At 43.1% G+C, this 20,480-nt stretch overlaps 1 protein-coding gene across 2 annotated transcripts in view; it reads right to left on the minus strand.

The window, feature by feature from the left end:
- The window catches only part of FOXK2 (forkhead box K2), a 44,492-nt gene extending 24,351 nt beyond the window's left edge, over positions 1-20,141 (minus strand). Inside the window, exon 1 of one of the 2 annotated variants that reach the window (XM_059864447.1) lies at positions 19,633-20,141. In XM_059864447.1, coding sequence (XP_059720430.1) covers positions 19,633-20,126 — 494 coding nt within the window. In that variant the 5' untranslated portion in view covers positions 20,127-20,141. Of the gene's footprint in view, positions 1-16,981; positions 17,098-19,632 lie in introns of those variants that run through there. The other variant, XM_059864448.1, reaches the window with a different exon arrangement.
- Positions 20,142-20,480: the final 339 nt, after the last annotated feature.

Consider the following 20,480-nt stretch of genomic DNA (forward strand, 5'->3'; position numbering starts at 1 on the left):
AATCCACAATGACCAGATCAATCCCACAAACAAAGAATGTGGATGGAAGGTGATGACAAAAGCATCTCCTTAGGTTGTGTGAACCAAACCCAATGTGACTTTTCTGACAATAAACCAACCATGTCTTGAGAGAAGCTTCTTTTAGTTTAGCTTCAAATTCCAACCTTTTTTTATTGTTATTTGTTTGTGATTTAGCTCTTCCTGACCATTGAATTTTCTAAAAACAGAATATCTAAAATAAAAAATGGTCCTGGTACATAAATACATTGTTTCACTCTGCTTTAAGCTCTGGTGATTCTGCCAGAGCCAAAGTAATTTTGTAGGCAATAATTGACACAGTATCAGTTAAAGACTTCCAGAATAAAAATGAATATTGAGCTGACTCTTCCTTGCAACACACAAATTGATGTAGTTAAGTTTATAAAATGATTGAAATGCTGAAAAAATTGAGCTGTAATCAGCTCCAGGAAGGTTCTTGGGCAGAGGAAGATCCTGCCAAACTGCTCAAACAATTCAGCTTTGCTGGATGAGCAAAGCTGAATTGAGACAGAGATAAAACAAGGGATCTTACTTTCACCCTCCCTGGAAAACCAAGTGACATTTGTCCAAGTCAGGCTTCCCCAGTTTATCAACTGAGCATCTTCCCTCTATGGAACTGACAAAACAGTCACATAACAAAAAATCCTCCAAATTATCAATCACCAACTCCTCACACACCTGTAAGCTGGATCTTCCCTCTAGCAGAACACCACTGGCTGTTAAAATGACATTTTTGTCATGTACAAACATTGATTGCTACAAATTCATAATTTTTTGTAGTGAAATCCCAACCCAGGATTGCATATTTAACAATTTCAGCAGTCATAGGATTACTCCAAAATTCCCCTGCACAATCTCCTTGTCTGGCAAAGCTGAAGAGATGCAAATGAGTTCAATGCATATGCTGCTGCACAAAGAGAACTGCAAACACCAATTTTCACAGCACTTAAATTAACATGTTTCCATTTACACTTAAGGACCAACTGATATTTGAAAGAGTTTGATTTTCAGAAAGATGTGCTGTGGTGAAATGAAATGCTAATCCCTAGTTAGAGAAAGTGTTTCCTATTTTTCTGTGTGTACAGCATTATATTACAGTTCTGTCAATAATGACAAAAAACTGTGATCCTGAGAATATATATATTTTTTAATCCCTATGTCAGTATAGGAAGCACCACAAAAAATTGGCATTTCCCATAATAACCAAGGTGACTCCAAAATTAAACTTACCACAAATTCTGAAGTAAATAGCAGCAAACAGTACCACAGATGTGGAGTAAATTTCCCTTGTTTTTAACTCATACAGCTAATTATTTTACAATCTTAGTGTCCTTGGGTGACCAAGAAACTTAGAAATATCCATCTGGAAAAGTGGAAGACTAATATTCTAAATCCTATTAAGGAAAAGCAGAGCAAAAATGGAGGTGATAATTAAAATATGAATCCAAAAGACATTTTAACAACTCTGGAGGGCATGACCATGGCCTTACCCAGCATTTTAATGATATGCACACCTCCCCAGTATACAACAACATGCAGGCTCTAAGTCAGAAAAGCTAAAAACTAAGATAACAAACACCTTAGATGATTAAAACCAGTCTGTATAAACCTCCAATTTTTCAACATCCTTTCTCAAAATAAGAAATCATCAGGATTTTTTTTTTACAAGTTGCTCATTAAATGTTAACTTTAATGCACAAGTTTGTTTGTTATGTTTTTGAGAGTCAAAAAGATGCATTAGCTATTTTTAAATTACCACTCCTTTAATCATCACCAGGAATCACATCAGGAAGACCTTATGAGCACTAATTAGTTCATTTATAAATGATATCTTTCACTCAGTTTTGCTCACTCTCCTGAGAAAACACCAGTCAGTTTATATGGCAGTGCCAGGAGAATCAGTGGCTTTCCCCCAAGAACTGCAAAGGTGACAAGACTTGACACCTTCACCTCACACAGAGAGCTTAAAACACAAGAAGAAACCTTGAATTCTTCATCACCCTTAGAAAACAAAACACAAAGCTGAACAGAAACTGCTTATCAAATATCTGTGTTTGAAGATACATCTGTGGTGAAGAGCAAAACGAGAACCATCAACCACACAAATAGTTTGGACCTACTCAAAATAGCACCAGCACAGCTTTGCTGTTTTTCCAGTCCAACTTCACTGTCCACAGTGGTCTCCTTTGTTTTTCCTCCTCCAGGGTTTGTGGCTCACATCTGTCACTGTGAACCCAGGAGCAGAAGCAGTAAGGATCTCTCCTGCCTGGGGAGGAGGTGGCCAGCAGCACCTCTGCTGCTAAAGCCCTCAGTGATACCAACCAAACCAGCACCAAGGGACCCAGCAAAACAAGGTTTGACAGGAAAATATCCTTTGGGTTAGTGTGAGAACCTGCCCACAAGGGATCTAGGGGTGCCAGAGCCACATGAGGAGTGCTCCAGGCTCACCTGGGGAAAAGGAGGCTCGGGGGGGACCTGCAGCCAGGTGGGGTCAGGCTCTGCTCCCAGGGAAGGAGGGACAGGACAAGAGGAAATGGCCTCAAGCTGTGTCAGGGAGGTTTAGGTTGGATATGAGGAAAAATATCTTCTCAGGAAGGGAGGTCAGTGGCTGGCACAGGCTGCCCAGGGCAGTGGCAGACCCTGCAGACAGGATCAGAGGAAGACCTTCCAAGAGGAGACAACTTTCACACTGGTCCATGTTTGCCATCTTTAGCCATGACGTGGTCTGGGGACTGAGGGCACCCTGAGGCATTTTGCAGATGATGCCAAGCTGGGTGGAAATGCTGCTCTGCTGGAGGGGAGGAAGGCTCTGCAGAGGGATCTGCACAGGCTGGACCCATGGGCTGTGAGGTTGTGAGGTTTAACCAGGCCAAGTGCAAGGTCCTACACTTGGGTCACAACAGCCCCTGGGGCAGAGTGGCTGGAAAGGGCCTGGGGGTACTGGCCAACAAGAGCTGAACATCAGCCCAAGTAGCCAAGAAGGCCAATGGCACATGGCCTGCACCAGCCATGGTGGCCACAGGACCAGGGCAGTGCCTGTCCCCTGGGCTGGGCACACCTCAAATCTTGTGACCAGTTTTGGACCCCTCACAACAAGAAAGCCATTGTGGGGCTGCCACATGTCCAGGACAGGGAATGGAGCTGTGGAAGGGGCTGGAGCACCAAGAGCAGCTGAGGGGGCTCACCCTGGAGGAAAGGAGGCTCAGGGGGGACCTGCAGCCAGGTGAGGATCAGGCTTTGCCCCCAGGGAAGGAGGGACAGGATAAGAAGAAATGGCCTCAAGCTGTGCCATGGGAGGTTTAAGTTGGATATGAGGAAAAATTTCTTCACAGAAAGGGTGGTCAGTCCCCAGCACAGGCTGCTGAGGGCTGTGGTGGAGTCACCATCCCTGGAGGGATTTAAATGACATGTGGTTGTGGCACTTGGGGACATGGGTCAGTGGTGACCTTGGCAGTGCTGGATCAGTGGCTGGACTCAATGACCTTGAAGATCATTTCCAACTAAAAAATTCTATGATTCCATGAAATGCTATTAAAACCATATTATCAACCTTATATTAGTATCTTCCATCTGGTAATGGAAAAAGTTGCACTCCTGACTTGACAGAAAACTAATCCCAAGCCTCTCCCCTTCCCTTCCCAGGGATTGTTTTTCAGGCCCACCAGTAAACTAATCTGGCTTGAGCACAGCATGAACACCAGAGCTCTCACACAGGAGAGGACAGGGCAGGACAGGATGGTTCTCTCAGCTCTGACTCCCAAGGAGTTTGTTTTAACTAACCTAGAAACCCAAGGGTTAGTTACAGTCTATCTGCAGGGCCTGAATTTTATTGAAAATTATGGTTAAAACAAGGAGAAAGTACAATTTTAATGAACCTGTGCTACTGTAGAGATCTAATGTGAATATTTAAAAAAGGGCTTCTAAAAACAGGAACCATGAGAATACTTTTAATTACTGCAAATGCCTGAAAAATCAACTTTACCAGCATATTAAAATGAGAAGCAAAGTCTTGTGTAACAGTGTATTCTTTAACTCAATGCACTTCCAGGAGAAAACTGAATTTAAAAGAATAATCTATATAAAGAAGTATGCAATGCTAAGCCTGTTACCTACAGTGCACACAAATAACTACGAGATGATTCATTCTGAAAAGCTCACCAAGTCCAATTAATTTTGTGTCAAGCCTGATCCCATCCAAGAGGTAACACTCCCTAAAATGTTATGAAACACACAGCAAAGATGCAGTATATTTGTATGTACATGAAAGTTTTATCTACTGTTGCTCTCCAGAGCTCCCAGCCCATCAGTCTGGGTTGGTGCTCACTCATTTTGTACCAGAATCCACAGCACAGAGCTGCTACAAATGAAGAGTCACAAGCAGTCTGGGAACTTGAGCTGTCATCAAAAATCAGTTTAAAATCAGAAAAGGCCTATGGAGTGTCTGCTTCACATCATTTATCTAACCAGAGATGACAAGGGATGAGGGCAAAACTCTGCCATTTCACAGACGTGAAACATAACAGTGAAAAATTGACACAGAGAAGAGCTACCACAGCTAACTAATGAATATAGACCAAGTCCCAAAAGATTCAGTGTAAGGTCATTTTATCTCTCAATTACAAGTTGAAAATAATCAGACTGGCCTCCACAGCTTCAATGGCCTTACCACAGGAGTTACCTGGGATGGCATCCTAAGAGAACGAGCACAAACAAAACAGGGGTGGGGGTGGTGGAGAGAATTTTAGAAATACCGAATCAACAGCAAGAGTAGAAAAGAAGATTTAAAAAAACCAAACAAACCAACTACCAAACTAAAAAGGAAACAAAAGGCTCAGTGCTTGATACTGACAGAGGGGAGAGAACCTCTCAAAACTAAACAGCTTGTAACAAAAAGTAAATAATTCACGGCCCAGGCCGGAGTGGGGCATGTGCTGGTCATATGTTCAGCGTATGTCACTGGCACCACTCCCCAGCATGTTCCATGTTGGAATGGCTGAAACATTCCCAGCTGAAATGTGCTGCCTTCAGGGACGACATGATCTGGGCAGCCCTGACGAAACACACACCACTCCACACGAACACAGGCTAATTCTGGCTCCCAGGTTATTTCTCCATACTCCAAACAATGCTTTGCTTGGCACTAACTCACTTCAAGGCTTATATTAAATATAATCAGTGGTAGTGTGAAGCAACCTTTAGAAGCAGCAGGCTCAGTTTGTCTAAGATTACATAAAATGACTTCTGTAGTGTCTGTGGCTCCTGGAGGACACTCTGTGCTGGATGCAGGCACACATTTAAACTGCTCAACACCTCTGAAGCTGTGCACAGCTCCTCTGTGCACTCAGCACCTCAAACACAGCAACACACAACGATGCCACCATGGCCCAGGTGACAGTGAAATGCAATGGGGATGTTTTAAGACTCCAAAACATGGAGGGGAAAAAACCTGATTCAGATGGAGTTCAACTCTGTGACTTCAAATACCTGCTGGCTGCAGCAGCCAGCTCTGCCTCCCCACTCCAGTCACAGCTGTACAAGAATGCTGCTTCTGCTGCTGCCACAGGGATCTTTTGGGAAAGGATCACCCCAAATCAGCCCCTTCTGCACCCAATATTAAATCCATTCACTTCCTCTTTAATACCTATCATGCAGTATTTTCCTTTTAAATACCCCGAGGGATTGCTCTTTCCTTTGTATTTTTGTATTAAATCATTACCTGCACAAGTCAAATCCTGTCTCCATTTAGAACACCTTTAAGAGGGTTATTCTAATGACTTAAAGATGGTGTGAACCATCACAAGTATCTAAGGACCTTTCGGATTTAAAAATAAAAGTCTCCCTCATTGAGGGAAGAACTTGCTAAGTCCAGCTCATTGCTCTGTGTCAGACACTGTCAGTATATTCTCAGTCAGCAATTTATTTGCCACAAAACATCCCTAGGAAAACACAGGGCAGTTTGTACATATTCCCTTCTTTACATCTGCTGGGGAAAGCAGGAACAAGCAGCTCCCATAAAAACAAAACACTCACAAGAAGGACAAAACTGTGCTGGTGAAACACACCCAGTAACCAGTGTGTCCCTAACCAGAGCCCAGGGATGTCCCAGCTGAAGTAATGTCACTGCAACAGGCTCCCAAACCCCCTGGGCCTTACCTACGTTCATCTGAGAGTAATTAACCCCAAACTACTTAGACCTTCCAGATAAAGAATTTTACTGGAAGAACAAGAAAACCACCAAACCCTGTAATATCAAATGTTGTTGCAAAAAGAACAAGTTGCAGAAACAAGAGTTTCCTTGGGGATGAGGCACACCAACACCTTCAGTAAAAGAATGGAATCAGAGTCTGAGTATGATGAGAATTACCAAAAAACACATCCTGCCTCCTTGAGCCTCCCTAACCAAGAGACCCAGATCACACATTCCTACACTGCTAAATCCCAGGTTCATTTCCACAACATGAGGATTTTTCTTTTTTCATTTCAAAAGCCGTGGAAAAGCCTGATTTTTACAACCAACATTTTTGATTAAACCACCTTAGTCAGTTTTCTTCTCCCTGTAGTCAAAGTCACACTCTCCCACACTATGGTTATTTTGTATTCCATGTGACCATGCTTTCCAGCTTTTCAGATGAAGCTCAATTATTTTATGGCACACTTTTCAGCAACACTGCAGCTAACTCAACGAATGCACACAGACAAATACAAATAATATTTCCTTCAGCTACTATTAAACCAAAATAACTTTAAAACACTACCCCCAAACTTAAAACTTCTACAGATTTTTATTTTATCCTTCTGGCTGAGGGTTGAATTATTTATATTCAGATGCTTCTTTGACTCTTTTGCAAGGCTTGCATGCTTCTTTTCTTTAAAGGCTTCAAACCACCCAGTTTGCTGATAGCCCTAGATAAGAGTGAATAACCTCACGTAAGAATCTTGGGTACTTACTAGTCCACAGCAGACCAAACTTATTTATAGCTAAGTAGCAAGCTGAGGTTAGTGATCTCTTCCAGGCTCAACAATCTTCCAACCTCAGAATAACCACCCCATAAAACAAGCAGGGCTATTTCACTACTGACAGGAAAGTCAACATCTGTGTGCAAGGGTGTGCTGGCAGATGAGTGCTCTGGCTGCCTGCACTGCAGGAGACACCAAAAGCCATTCATAACAGGTCAAAATTCATGTAGGAAATTTAAAATCTTCATCATGAGTTGCTTTGAATTGACCTTGTATGTTTAAACAGAGAAAGGTGGAAGGATCTGAGCTCTCCTCCCAGCTGTGAATGAGGTTTTTAATTTTATCTTGTGAATGTTTAACAATTAGTGCCAGTTTTTTCTATCTGAGGTAATATTCCCTACATACTGTGATGCAGTTAAGGGAAAATTACTATATGAGAAAACAGCATCTTGGGCCATCAAAAAATCTCAAAAAAAAAAAAAAAAGAAAGAAAGGAAGAAATAAAGAAAACTGTGTTTTTTAAAAGTTATAACAGAATCCTCCAGAATCTCAGTTCTAATGATGTTTTGTTACAGAAAGGGTGAATACTCATAGACTAGTTGCATTTCTCAGCTTTATGGGCAGACCAATACCAGGAAAAGGTTTTAAAAACAAAGGCCTGAATTTCAATTTAAGAGGATAAACAAACAACTGAAGTTCTCCTGTGGTTTTTACCTATTGCATCTCTTTCCGGTGCTGCCACACGCGCCTGTCACGTGGACATTTTAACTGAAACACTGTGGTTTCCAGGTCCTACATGTCTCTGCCAATTATCAATATCTAGAAAGCTGAATAATATTGTACCCAACCACAAACTGTAGAGCCCACCCTACACTGAGACTTCAGCCCTGCATTCCCAGCAGAGGGGAACCACCTCAAACTGCTGCATTTGCTCTCCACCCTGATGCAGCTGCAAAAGTGGTGCCAGGATCTTGATGGTAAAATTGAGAGTAGGGCTGCATGAGGATGCATTTCATCATTCTATGACAATCTTACCACCCAATCCAGTAATTTTAATAAAGTTCAGAATAATTGCACCCTCTTCAAAGCAGGATTTTCACAGCATTTGAACACAAAGTCAGTGTTAGCCTTGCTGCCCTTAATGCTACTAAAGGCACAAACATTCAGTAATATGAAAGGGCAGAGAGGACCAAACCACCAACCCCCTCTACCTGATAAAAAAACCTCCTGGGTCAGACCACACAAGTGCTTTGGCTGGTTTCTTCAAAATAAGTGTATTGAGTGATGACCATGTCAGGCAGATCAGACAGAAACCCCTCTAGAGCCTTATCTGAGCCTAACCCAGCCACACCCAGGACATCCACACACCTAAGGAAAGAAAACAACTCACTTCCTTGAACACCTCTTTGCTTAATGCATTATTTACTGCTTTCATCTGTGGAAGTGATAAGCAGGGTTTTGACTGATGATCATTTCAGTAACTCACTCCTACCAACCTCTGTCAGCATCCAAGCCCACCGAACACTGCACAGAAATGAAGGCTGGTATTTGTTATCACCTGCTCCTCCTGCAAGAGATGGTTTTCCTGAAATGCTGCACCTCATCAGCCCTGGGAGAAGGCTCAGAGTGAAGGTGAGCAGCCAGTTCCATCAGAGCAGGAAGCCCATGCACAGCTACTCCCAAGCAGTTTTGGAAGGCTGGATCAGCTCCACTGAATTATTATGATTTTCCCTTTGATGGCATTCTGGATTTGCTGTCCTGCATAAAGAAGCAAAAGCTCTCTGCAAATCACACCTTTGTTTGAGATGTTTCTACAACCTATCAAGTTGAGGCCCTCAAAAGACACCACAGGAAAACCAAATCCCATGTGAGCTACCTGAATTGTCAACTTCAGCACATTTATGTATTTCCTGAAAAAGCACCATCCCATACATGCAGCCCCTGCAATGAAGACATGTAAAAGTCAGAGAAGTTTTTACAATTATCTTCAAAGTAATTCTTTCCTTTCAGGCAGTCCATATAGAATGCTGCACAACCTCCAATCACTCACCTGCCTGCCTTACAGATAGAGAAGTATTTCTGAGATAAAAGGGTTTTTTTGGGACCCACACACACTACAAACAAAAAGTATGTATAAAATTTTTTAAAATACCATTTACCTGCACTATATGCTTAATGTTCAATTTTCCCTAGAGCTTGTAACTCCACTACTGCAAATATACCAGCAACTGCACTAGTGACCTGTGGAGCAAAGCCTGGATTTAGGCAGGAGCCAGGCTGATTTCATACATGGAATCCAGACCATACATTAACTGTGTCCTCTGCTATGAGATGATCCACAGCCAAGGAACCCACACTCCCTTTTTCTCTCATGTTTTCTCTGTGTATTCACATTTTGAGAGAGAGAAACACAGAGAGCCAGAAAGCACAGATTAACCAAAGGTATGATATCATCAATTATGTCAGCATCCCATCTACTTAAATCTACCTTTTTTTTTTTTAATTTAGCATCCCCCTTTACCAAAAAGCATGCTGTCACAAGAACTTCTAGGATTTAAAGATTTTTACATTACATTGCAAGTGCTTTTTTAGTACACCAAAATTAGTTTTGGTCTTTCACTGTTTCAAATCTTTCTTTTCCTTTCCATTTTTATTCCATATAGCACAAACAGCTCCTAGAACTGCAACTCCTTACTGTACAATTCCACAAGTCCCAGCCAGCTGACTGCTGCCCAAAGTCTGTGCAGGCCCACCATGTACTCCACTGCCTGCCAGACCTCTGTGAGCCACTTCAGTGCAACAGCAAAGCACCCAAAAATAGCAAAAAAAGCAGAGAGCAGCAGCATCTGAACATCTGATGAGCTCCAAGGCCAGCCCAAGCTGCATCAGGAGCACTGCAGAAAACAGGACCTTCCCTCCTGTGCTCCACTGCAGCAGCAGTCAAACCTTGGATTAGCTCAGATGCTCAAAGCACAGCCCATGTTCCCAAAATGTGAGACCCCAAATCCTTCTGTGTGACATCTTCCCAGTTAAACACCCAAGTCTGAGACTCCTTACACTACATTAGGTTAATGATTATATTTCTAATAACAATTGTATTGCTTCTCAGGCTCAGCCCTTAAACTTGAGATGATCTTCATCTTCCATCTTCCCTTAAGCCTCCCAGCTCACCCTTTCACTTCACTTCACACAACGACCAACCCAGAATATCCTGCCCATGTTCTAGAGCAAAACACCTTGGGCCTGGGTCCTCACCCCTCCCATGTACCAACTGAACTCCCCTCTCCCATTTTCCTCATCTCTGTGGGGTGTGAAGCTAAAATCAATGACAGAATATCCCGAGTTGGAAGGGACCACACAGATCAGAGTCCAGCTCCTGGCCCTGCTGTGGCAACCCCAACAATCCCACTGTGTACCTGAGAGCATTTATCCTCTTTACCATGATTTTTCCTTACTTAAATAACCAGTTTGCTCTGATTCAAATTTAAATTTAGCCCCACAGAGAACTTCATGTGAATAAACTCACCCTTCTCTTCTCTAAGCCTTACTCATTTTAAAATCTTATTTCTCTGTCCCCTTCCTTGCTCTGCAGGCCTTCACCTGCCCAGAAAGGTCAGAAGATTGCAGAATCACCCAAGGAAGGAAATTCTTTTCTGTCAGAGCCAGCTTCCATCATTTATCCTTCCTAACTAGCTCCCTTGTGTGTTTACTGCACTGATGGTAAATATATACAATCATATATATAAAGATTGTGTAATATAAAATTCTATTTAATTGTATTGTATAAATATATAATGGCATTGTATGTATATATTATATATATAATATTGATCTGTATATTACTACAGAAGTGTATAAACTACATGTCTAGGCCTTGTCTGCTCAAGTTATATTCTACCTAGAACACCCAAATATGTCCAGAGGACAATACAAAGTGATAAATGAATGTTTTCCTGTATTCTCAGTTCTAAAAAACAACAAAGAGAACTTCAAAACAAACAAACAAAAGCTAGCTAACTGTGTTTATATCTCATACACAATCAGACTTTTACCTTACAGTAGTAAAACATGTATTCTACACTGTGCTAAGCACCAACATTTCAGCTACAGCTCTTTGAGGAAACTGATCCTTCAAAGGAAGTTAAACTACTTTTTCCCAGCTGTGACAGGGAAAAAAGGAAGCCAAGAAGGAAAAGGGCAGGCAAAATACCTGCTCCCATACTGGAACACATCAGTGAAAATCGGAATTTAAAAAGAACTTCTATCAATAAATTATATCATCCACACTTTCTGAAGCAGAAACATGCATTTAATCTTCATTTAAGTAATCAAAAAACTTGAATTCAAGTTCACTGCAAGATGTAAAGACCTTTTCCATTATGCACTAGCCTGATTTCTTATCAAGACAAGAATTAAGTGGTTTATAGCCCATGAGTTGTATCTAAGACTTACTAAAAGAACAAAAGTTTCCACAGAATCACTTGATATTACACAAAAATTATCTCTGAAACTGTACAGTGTCCTCCAATATGAAGAGTATGACATAGTGAACAAAAGCATCAACATCAGTGGGAGAACACTACAGGCAAGTGGAAATAAACAAATATCCAACTGGATGCTTGATGCTTTAGAAGTAATTTTAATTTCAAACCAAGACAAATCATGACTCTTTGTTAAAATACACAATCAAATGGTCTCTTGCTATAACCCTATGACAGTTTATTAATAAAGACTTGCAGAGGAAGCAAAGAAGCTCCAGCTTTAGCTCCTGTAACCCTAAGCCATGACATGTCACCCAGCCATACCTGCTCTGCACCTCTGCACTGGGGCTGACTACTGCAAGGGTTATTTTTTACATATTTATCAGAGGAAGATGGTGAGATAGACACCCCAGCACTCTTGAAAGCAACACAGCTTCATTCAAACCTCGACAATTCAGTTTACAGCCTCTGCTTTCACACCTGTGTGTGATCCATTAGAGAGCCTTTAGTACCCTCATTCAGCCCCATAAAAACCGACCTACACCAGCCCAGGCACCCCACACTCCTTTTGAATAAAACAAATATACTGGACCCTTTTTGTCCCTCACTCTTTAGGACTTCTTCCAGCCTTCAATTCCTCTTAGCAACCCTCCCCTTAAATCCTTGCAGTTTTGCAAGATCCATAAACACAGATTTGATTCCAGAACGATGTGAAGCTCCAGCAGCAGCTGCCACTCCCCAATTTCCACAGAGTCATCACATCAGTGCCTTGACATATCATCTCAGAACAGGCATCTCATGATCCCTCTGCAGTCATAGCTTTCACTCTACTGCTACTTTTCAGAACAGTTTTCCACCCTATAGTTCTGCCCTGTCTACTTTTCCAGATGACATTGTTTTGGGGTTTTTAAAATTGATTAATTCTATTTTTTTGTCCTCATTATTTGTGAGGACAATGTTTACAACACTGTAAATATTTATCAGTAATTGCATTCACTCCAGATCACCACAAAAAATCCAGTAGTGAGCAGGTATTTCTACTCATGATTTAGCACTAAGCTGCACAGTATTCTAACCAGCCTGTGCATTCCATGAGTTCTGCTGTTGGGAATACAGACATTTTTTTCAATATGGGATTGTAGTTACCTGAAGCACTTTATATAGTTACAACATCCCCATCCCCAGAGAATCCACATGGACAAGGTGCTGAGCAGTCTGATCCAACACTGAGGTCACTTCTGCTTTCAGCCAGGCTTTGGCTGGAGCTTCCTGCTGTAATTCCTAAAGTTAAGCCTTAAACCAGCACTGAATTAAAACTAATTCCAGTCAACTTTATACTAATTTTGTTCCACTTCATAACACTCTGATAATGACAGGACTCTGGCATTTTTACTTCACTGCTCTGGCTCTCCTAACTCTCAATTCCATGCACATCCTTGTCCACAGGAGCTTCCTTGCTGAGGTCAACAGGAATGTTTGGATCAGCATGGACAGAACTGTTTGCCAACCTCCTCATGGTTTTCATTTCATTTGCTGCACATGGACAAACAAAAAGGTGGTGTGTTCATATTAATATTTATTAAGACACTCTGAAATTCTGAATACTGAAAATTTTCCTCCCACCAGTACTCCAGCACACACAGACCAGGCTTTGTCCAAGGTTCTGCTTGGCAGTACCTGAGAGGACAGAGCAGCACGTGCAGGGCTGCAGCAGAATCACACAAACACCCACAACTGTGAGAAAACAGACTCCAACCATGCACAGACCTTCTCATGCCCTACAAAAAATGATGTGTCAAAAAATTTGCACCAGCTCTGCAACTCACTGAAGTCTCAGCTCCCTTCAGTGATCAACCAGCAGTGAGGGGATCTTAACTGGAGAATGGAACATTTATTTCCTGTACCATCCAAAGTGGAATAGCTGCAGAATAAATATGGTTCCTCCCCTCCGACTGCTTTATCTAGGTCAAAAACTCCTTAAAGGCAGGAAGTCGCAGGAAACAAATGTCACTACACATCAACTTTTTATCATGAAAACAAGCAAGGCAGCAGATAAACCCACCACCTTCCCAGGATTTCAGCACAGACAGCAGCTTATTAGTGAACTGTTGGGAAAAGTCCTTCTAACTGCAAAAGCCATGGCCTCACACTACATGACAAATACAAGGTTTTCTTTGAAATTATGTTTTCCCCTGTATTTTACATAATTTTATATAAATTAATGGGACTTGAGATGTCTTGAAGAGTTGCTGCATTTACTGAAGAATACAGCAAATGAGAAGCATCATCTTATTTAGAATAGCTCAGGCATGACTGTAAATAACCTTTTGCTTTGTCCATTGCAATTGCACATGCTGAAAAAAATAAAAAGAAAAACCCAATAGCAGCAGAACTCCTCCACAGCAGAATTATTCTCTAAAACACATCTCCCTTCATGAAGGAATATTTGTAAGACAGTTCCCTTACCTAACTATAAGCAAATTAATAACACACATTTATTTTGAAAAGACAGGGTGAAAGATTAACTTATTTTCTTTATTAGCTCATTTAACCTACTACTTTTGCTACTGATTAAGTGTATCACCCTACTCAAACATGGCACCTTAGTATTTTGATTTAATCAATGCAAAGAATTATTTAATTTGCTTATCTCCTACCTCATTATTATAACTGAAGTAACAATATCAAAACTGTCTTTCAACTGCAGATTCTTGGAACAGACAGTTTTAACCATGACTTTGCACCTTTAAACCAAAATGACACTAATCTTGCTTCTGTCATAGAAATTTACAGGAAATTTACAGACTATAAAGTTTGTAGTATTTCATAGAATTACACAAAAGATCTACTTCCTCCTATAGCTAACTGCACATGTAAGAACATTAGTAGCATCAGCAGAATTGGGTAAGGACATTTCATATACGTATCAATCATACCAACAGAAAAAGCACATTGAGTGCAAATTAATCCAAATATAAACTGTTAAAGCTTTACCTCAATTACCTGATTGGTGTCTGACAATTTGCAACACTGCTTTATTAATAAAAAAATCACTCAGAAGGTGTGTGTAATTGAGAGGCAAATATGAAAAAAAAGAGATGACAGAAACAACTGTAACACAAATCATTACTATAGAAACTTCCCGCTCATCTCTATTTTCATTTCAAATCATATGTGCTCTACCTCCCTCCTACACTCCTCTTCAATCAGATCTGCTAAAGTGAGAACACTGCTTCTACTGAGCTTGACATTTGCAAATCCTACTTTAAAGTAGCCAAAAACCCACCTATAAACACAGCCCCGTTGACCTTATTAGTCACTATGGCACAGGACCAGTAAATAAAAGTTTCTGGAGTCTGAGTCTGTCAAGTCACAGCCAAGTCCAATGTTCCTTACTTTTAAGCTCTGAGGTAATTTGTAATTGATAGTTTTAATACAGCTGGTATGGAGCTCCAAACACACCTCTGAACACAAATCAATCCCAAGGTCTCCCCAGCTTTCAGGCAGCTGTCACCCTGAGGAGCCACTGTCTCTGTCAAGAGTGGTGTCAAGGAAGGGAGAAAGCAGGTGCCCCATGGCCTGAGGGACTTACAGCCCTCTGTCAGTACAGACTGCAGATATATTAACACCAACTCCTTGAAGCATGTGTTTTGTTTGACTGCCCTAAGTATCTAACTGTTTATTCATAAGAAAACCTTTAGGACATAAACCATAACTCAAACCCAAGCAATGCATGCTCTTCCTTAGCTACCATGGAACTCTACCCAAGGAAATGTCATGATCCTTTCACCTCCACTGCTAAGCCAAACCACAGATGTTTCCAGTGAGAAATTTCCATGGAGCACATGTACAGTCACAGCTCCAACCACACAGACATCACAGCTTTGCACAAAATTTAAGTAACTTCAATTAGATGACAAAAGAAAGTGCACTGATATATTTGAGGCTCTTTACAATCTGTTTCCTGGGCAGGTAACACTGAGCATAATAAACTTTTCCAAAGAATTGACTCAGGGAATAGATACTCTTGATCCTTGCTCAGAATCGACCAGCTTTCATCAGCAGGAGAACTTCTACTGCTTAAAGGCAGCAATAACCCCAGCGTGTAGCTCCAGACTACAAGACCGAGCTAAAACTATTGATTCAGCCCTCTGTATTGCCAGGAGGAAAATCAGAGGAATACAAACAAATTAAATTTTAGTTTTCAGCTACACAGGTTTAATTTAGGATTAGTCAGTAAATGTTAAGCTAAAGTAAAACGTACTTGATGTCATTTACTGTAAGAGCACCCACACTTAGCAATGTAAAGAAGTCTGCAGAATGAATGACAGAATGGGAGAGTTATTTACTGTCTCTTACTATAAAAGAGTTTCAGTTGGATCAAATGAAATTACCAGGCATCAGGTTCCAAAAACTCAGCAAAAAGAGGTATTTTTCCCAACATGGGCTTCAATTACTTTGCAGAATTCACTATCCAGAGACACTGTGGATAGAGGAGGTTTACCCAAACTCAACTACTAAAAAAAGAGAGAGAAAAAATGCAAACAGTAAATTATTTTAACTCAAGAAGAACTGAACTCTGACTTTGGATCCAAAAGAATAACCAAGCGAAACACAACCATTTGTATTAATCAATTTTAATGCTCCTTCCTGGGCATCTGCTACAGACCACTCCTGAAGGCAGGTCATGGACTAAATGCATCTGTGATCTCACTTAAAAATGCAGTTCCTATGTTCATGGCATCTTGTTTATGAATCACAAATTACTTCCACAAAAGCAAAACCAAAAGCAATGACTAAAAGACAAAATCTACGGGTTTGTCAAAATGAGTAAGAGTGCCTCGGAACCGTGAGGTTCAAGATGTCCTGAGTTCTGTGAATTCAAAGGCCAATACACAAAGCTCATCCCAGAAATCCAAAAATCAAACCAAAACAAAAGCACTCCTTCAGAGCAAAGCTGTACCCAGAAGTCTGTCTGTTTTTCCAGCTGTATCAGTTACATCTGTCTGGAATCCTGCCTCTCCAAAAGCTGTACACACCAGCTCTGACAACAACTGCTGCTCTGCCCAGCACAAAAGGTATTTTTCCAGCCAAGTACCTCAAAAGCAAATATTGATGTTATGATTTACCTAGCAATATATCCAATCAATGCTTTCACTGAAGGCAGGGGAAATTCCACGGGCAGCAAATGAAAGCAATTAAAAAACATGAACTTTAGGAACTGGAGAGGGACAGTCTGTGCATCTCAAAGGTGGCTGCAGAAATATTAATTTCTTGCTTTGATCTGGGTGTCTTGAGCAGGAGCCTCTGCAACCTCTTTCATCCCATGTGTACCATGACATTGACAGGAGAGCTCCTTGCTGGACACACTCAAAAATGGCTTTTTTCTCCCCACCCCCACTTGATTCATCTCACAAGACGACAGCTGGTTTGTACATACACAAGTAGGGATGGGAGTCTGTCAAGAACTGCAAAAACAAAAACACACTTCCCACTGCTATTACCTCCTGCTTGATAACTTCAACATTTGAATTGCCAGTGAGGCTTCCAGGGAGGCATTAAAAATAGCAATCAGAACACTTATCTTAAGGCACAGTAATTCCATGTTTCATGACATTTCCATCTGCAGAAAAAAGATGCCTTTATTACAGGTAAGTGTACACTTTAACATTAATAATTTAATTTCCCCAGATGTTTAAAATGTGTGTTTTGTAAGAGACTACCAAGGTGCATTTCTGTTTTTGCCTTCTAAAGACAAGGAGTTCAGTAACATTATTAATGCAGTCAAATTTAAACATTGTGCTGAAACAAAAAAAGGCCAAGGACACTGGAACTATATACAATTATTAGTGACAAGCAAATAAGACATTTCAAGTCTATAAGAGTATTGTACTTGGCACCTTTTTAAGTCACTATTAATCAGACAAAACAGAGATGGAGCCCCCATTCTTGGTTTCCAGGATCACCTAAAAACCAACAGAAGGAACAGGCCACCCTGAATTTTTTAAACTTCACCTGCCATTAAAATTTCCGATGATCGTGTAGTCATAGGCAAAGCATATTTATTACTGGCAGCAGAGGAGGATTAAAGAACAACAAAAATAGATCTGGTGATTACTTGAGCTGGAGGCTGGCAATCATCAATCTTGAGCTCACACCAAAACTACTTTCTTTCCCATCACACTTCAACCATTAATTAATGTTTACATTATACTGAAGTAAGTCAGTTTGACTTAAAATCCAGGAGACCACCTTCAGTGTGACCAGCTAAATCTACAACAAAACTCAGGAACAGGACTACAAACAATATTAGACATCAGCCAGCCACAGCAAGGACTTCCTAAGAGGAGACAGTACCTTGAATTTGCCTGAAGACTGCTGTTCAAAAAAAAAAAAAAAAAGCTTTGCAAATAATGAAACTGCTATTTCCCCATTCTACCTCAGTAAGATTTGTGTTTTAGAAACAGGTTTATTTTTAATAAAGCAACAAAGTAGCACTTGCTCTTAATCACCAGTGTAGCTCTGGGGCTGCAGACTCTTCCGGCCCCCCAAGGTGATGCTCACCCCCCTGCATGGCAGCTCCAGCTCCTGGCCAGGGGCACCTTTTATTTACAGGCCCACATCTCCAATTTGTAACCAGGAGATAACCACATCCAGCAGCTCTGGGAACTGAGGGCTGTGTGTGCACAGCCCAAGGAATGGTGTCACCTCTGAACACAGCAAATGCCAGTTCCTGCACCACCACCCACGTTCACCGGGGAAGAAATTTTAACTACACACAACTTTTCATCATTGTTCAAAAAAAAAGTGAGACAAAAAATCCTTCTGAATCTTCTTTCCACTTGAAAAGCCACACTGACTGAAAGAACTAGAATAAATTACAAATCAGTGGACAGCATGAAGAAGTAGTACTTCTTTTTTCCTCTTTTAAATGTTTCCTCAGGTAACATTTAAAAGAATGTTACTGACTCAATTACTCCAACTAATTCTAGACTATTTGAAATCAACACAGATCATGCACAATTGTGCATACAAATAGTATATTACACTGCAGTGCTTACAGAGAAAAAAGTATTTGATCTACATTTCATAAACGTGTTAGATTAAAATACAGATTAACCACATGCCAAATAATTATTAATATTAAAAGCAGAAAGCAAAAACAGAACTGACAGTTAAAGGTCAAAAGAGTCCTCCAACTATATTCAGGACTACACATTGGCACTGTTAAAGCCCTTCAGAATGAGCATTTCCTAGAAAGCAGCGAGGTAAGACAATTTGATTTTCACAGAGAAACCAGGTGACAGAGCAAACATTAGGCCGACAGAGCAGAAAATACACACCATCAATGTCCTAAACACCGTTTACAAGCTCAGAGGGCATTAAGGCCGTGTCACTGATGGCATGTGCTTTATAAAGGTACAGCACTCGTAACGTCTGAGGTATTTCTTAGTCAAGGAAGCTAAAATACACTAAACCAAAACACTTTCACTTTTCCTACATGTGACTCCTCAGAGCACAGATCACTTATTTACGGTTCAACACAGCCTTAAATGTCGGGGGCAGGCCTCACGTATTGCCCTAGAAAATCATTTTGCACAGACAGTTAATGTTTGGTAATGGCAAAGGAATGTATTACCGTTTAAAACCTCTTAATACATTTGCTGTCACGTAACGAAAACATTTTAAAACGCTAAGGCCAGCAGAAGCATTTCACGTGGATGATTCAGTTTACCCGTAAGAATAAACGTTAAAATTAGGCAAAGCAACAGAAACTATCACCAAAACCAGAACAACCCCCCGGTTCTGCCAAAGCACCGAGGGGGCCCCAGGACTCCCCCAGCGCTGATCCTGCCCCCAGCCAGCCCGGGGCCGTGCAGAACCGCCCGGCCGGTCTCCCCTGACGCCCGCGAGCAGCGCTCGGGCTGTGCCCGGTTCTGTTCGCCAGCCCGGGGCCGCTCCAGCCCGCGCCGGGCGCTCCGTGCGGGGCTGCGGCGGGGCGGCCGTGCGGGGGAAGGACACGGCGGAGGGCACGGCGGCGGTGCCGGGCGGTGCCGGCGGAGGCGCGGGCAGGACGGGGCCGCTCTCGCCTGTCACACGCCATGTGCACCCGCGGCCTCCGGCGGGCCCCGGAGCGCCGGCCCCGCGTACTCACACTCGCGGCAGCTGCAGCGGCGGCGCCCCGCGCCGCTGGAACACGCCGTCCACGAACACGCCGTTCTTGCCGAGGCAGCGCAGGTAGAAGTCGCCCCCCGCTCCGCCCGCCGGGTCCCCCTGCGGCGGGGGCGGCGGCCCGTCCGCGCCGGCCGGCGGCGGCGGGGGCGCGGCGGTGAAGATCTCGAGGTGGCGGCGGGAGATGAAGCTGGAGTGGCCCATGCTCACGTCCACCGAGCCCTGCGACGAGTTGCGGCCGATGGTCACCGAGCGCTTCTTCATGAGGTACTCGAACTCCCGGCCCTCGAGCCGCGCCACGGCCGCCGCCGCCGCCGCCGCCGCCATCTTAGCGAGGGACGAGCGAGGCGCGGCCCCGCCCGCACCGGCCCCGCGCCGGCCCCGCACACAGCAGGGAACGGGGCCGCGCACCCGGCCCTGACGCAGCCACGCGCTGATTGACAGCGCGCGGAGCCAATGCGCGGCCCGCACGCCCATGGGGCTACGGCGGCGCGGCCAATGGCGAGCGGCGCCGGCCCCGCACGTCCGAGTGTCGGCGCACGAGCGCAGGGGCGCGGCCCGGAAAACGCGGAGCGGAGCCGCGCGCGGGGAGCGGGGCGGAGCTGCCCCGGCGGCACCTCCCGCCCGCAGGCCGGGAGGGGAGGAGAAGGACGGGAGGGGAGGGACGGAGCCGGCTCCGGGACGGCCGCCCCTGTCGGCTCCCGCGCCCCCTCCCCTCCCTCTCGGCCACCTGCAGCCTCCGGCGGGGATCCGGGCCCCGCACCTGCCGTCCGCAAGCAGCGCCCTCAGGAACGGCACCGGGCGCGGGGGGAGAGGGGGAAGAATGGAGAA

This window comes from Haemorhous mexicanus, chromosome 20 (assembly GCF_027477595.1).
Source record: "Haemorhous mexicanus isolate bHaeMex1 chromosome 20, bHaeMex1.pri, whole genome shotgun sequence".
In the NCBI taxonomy this organism is placed as follows: domain Eukaryota; kingdom Metazoa; phylum Chordata; class Aves; order Passeriformes; family Fringillidae; genus Haemorhous; species Haemorhous mexicanus.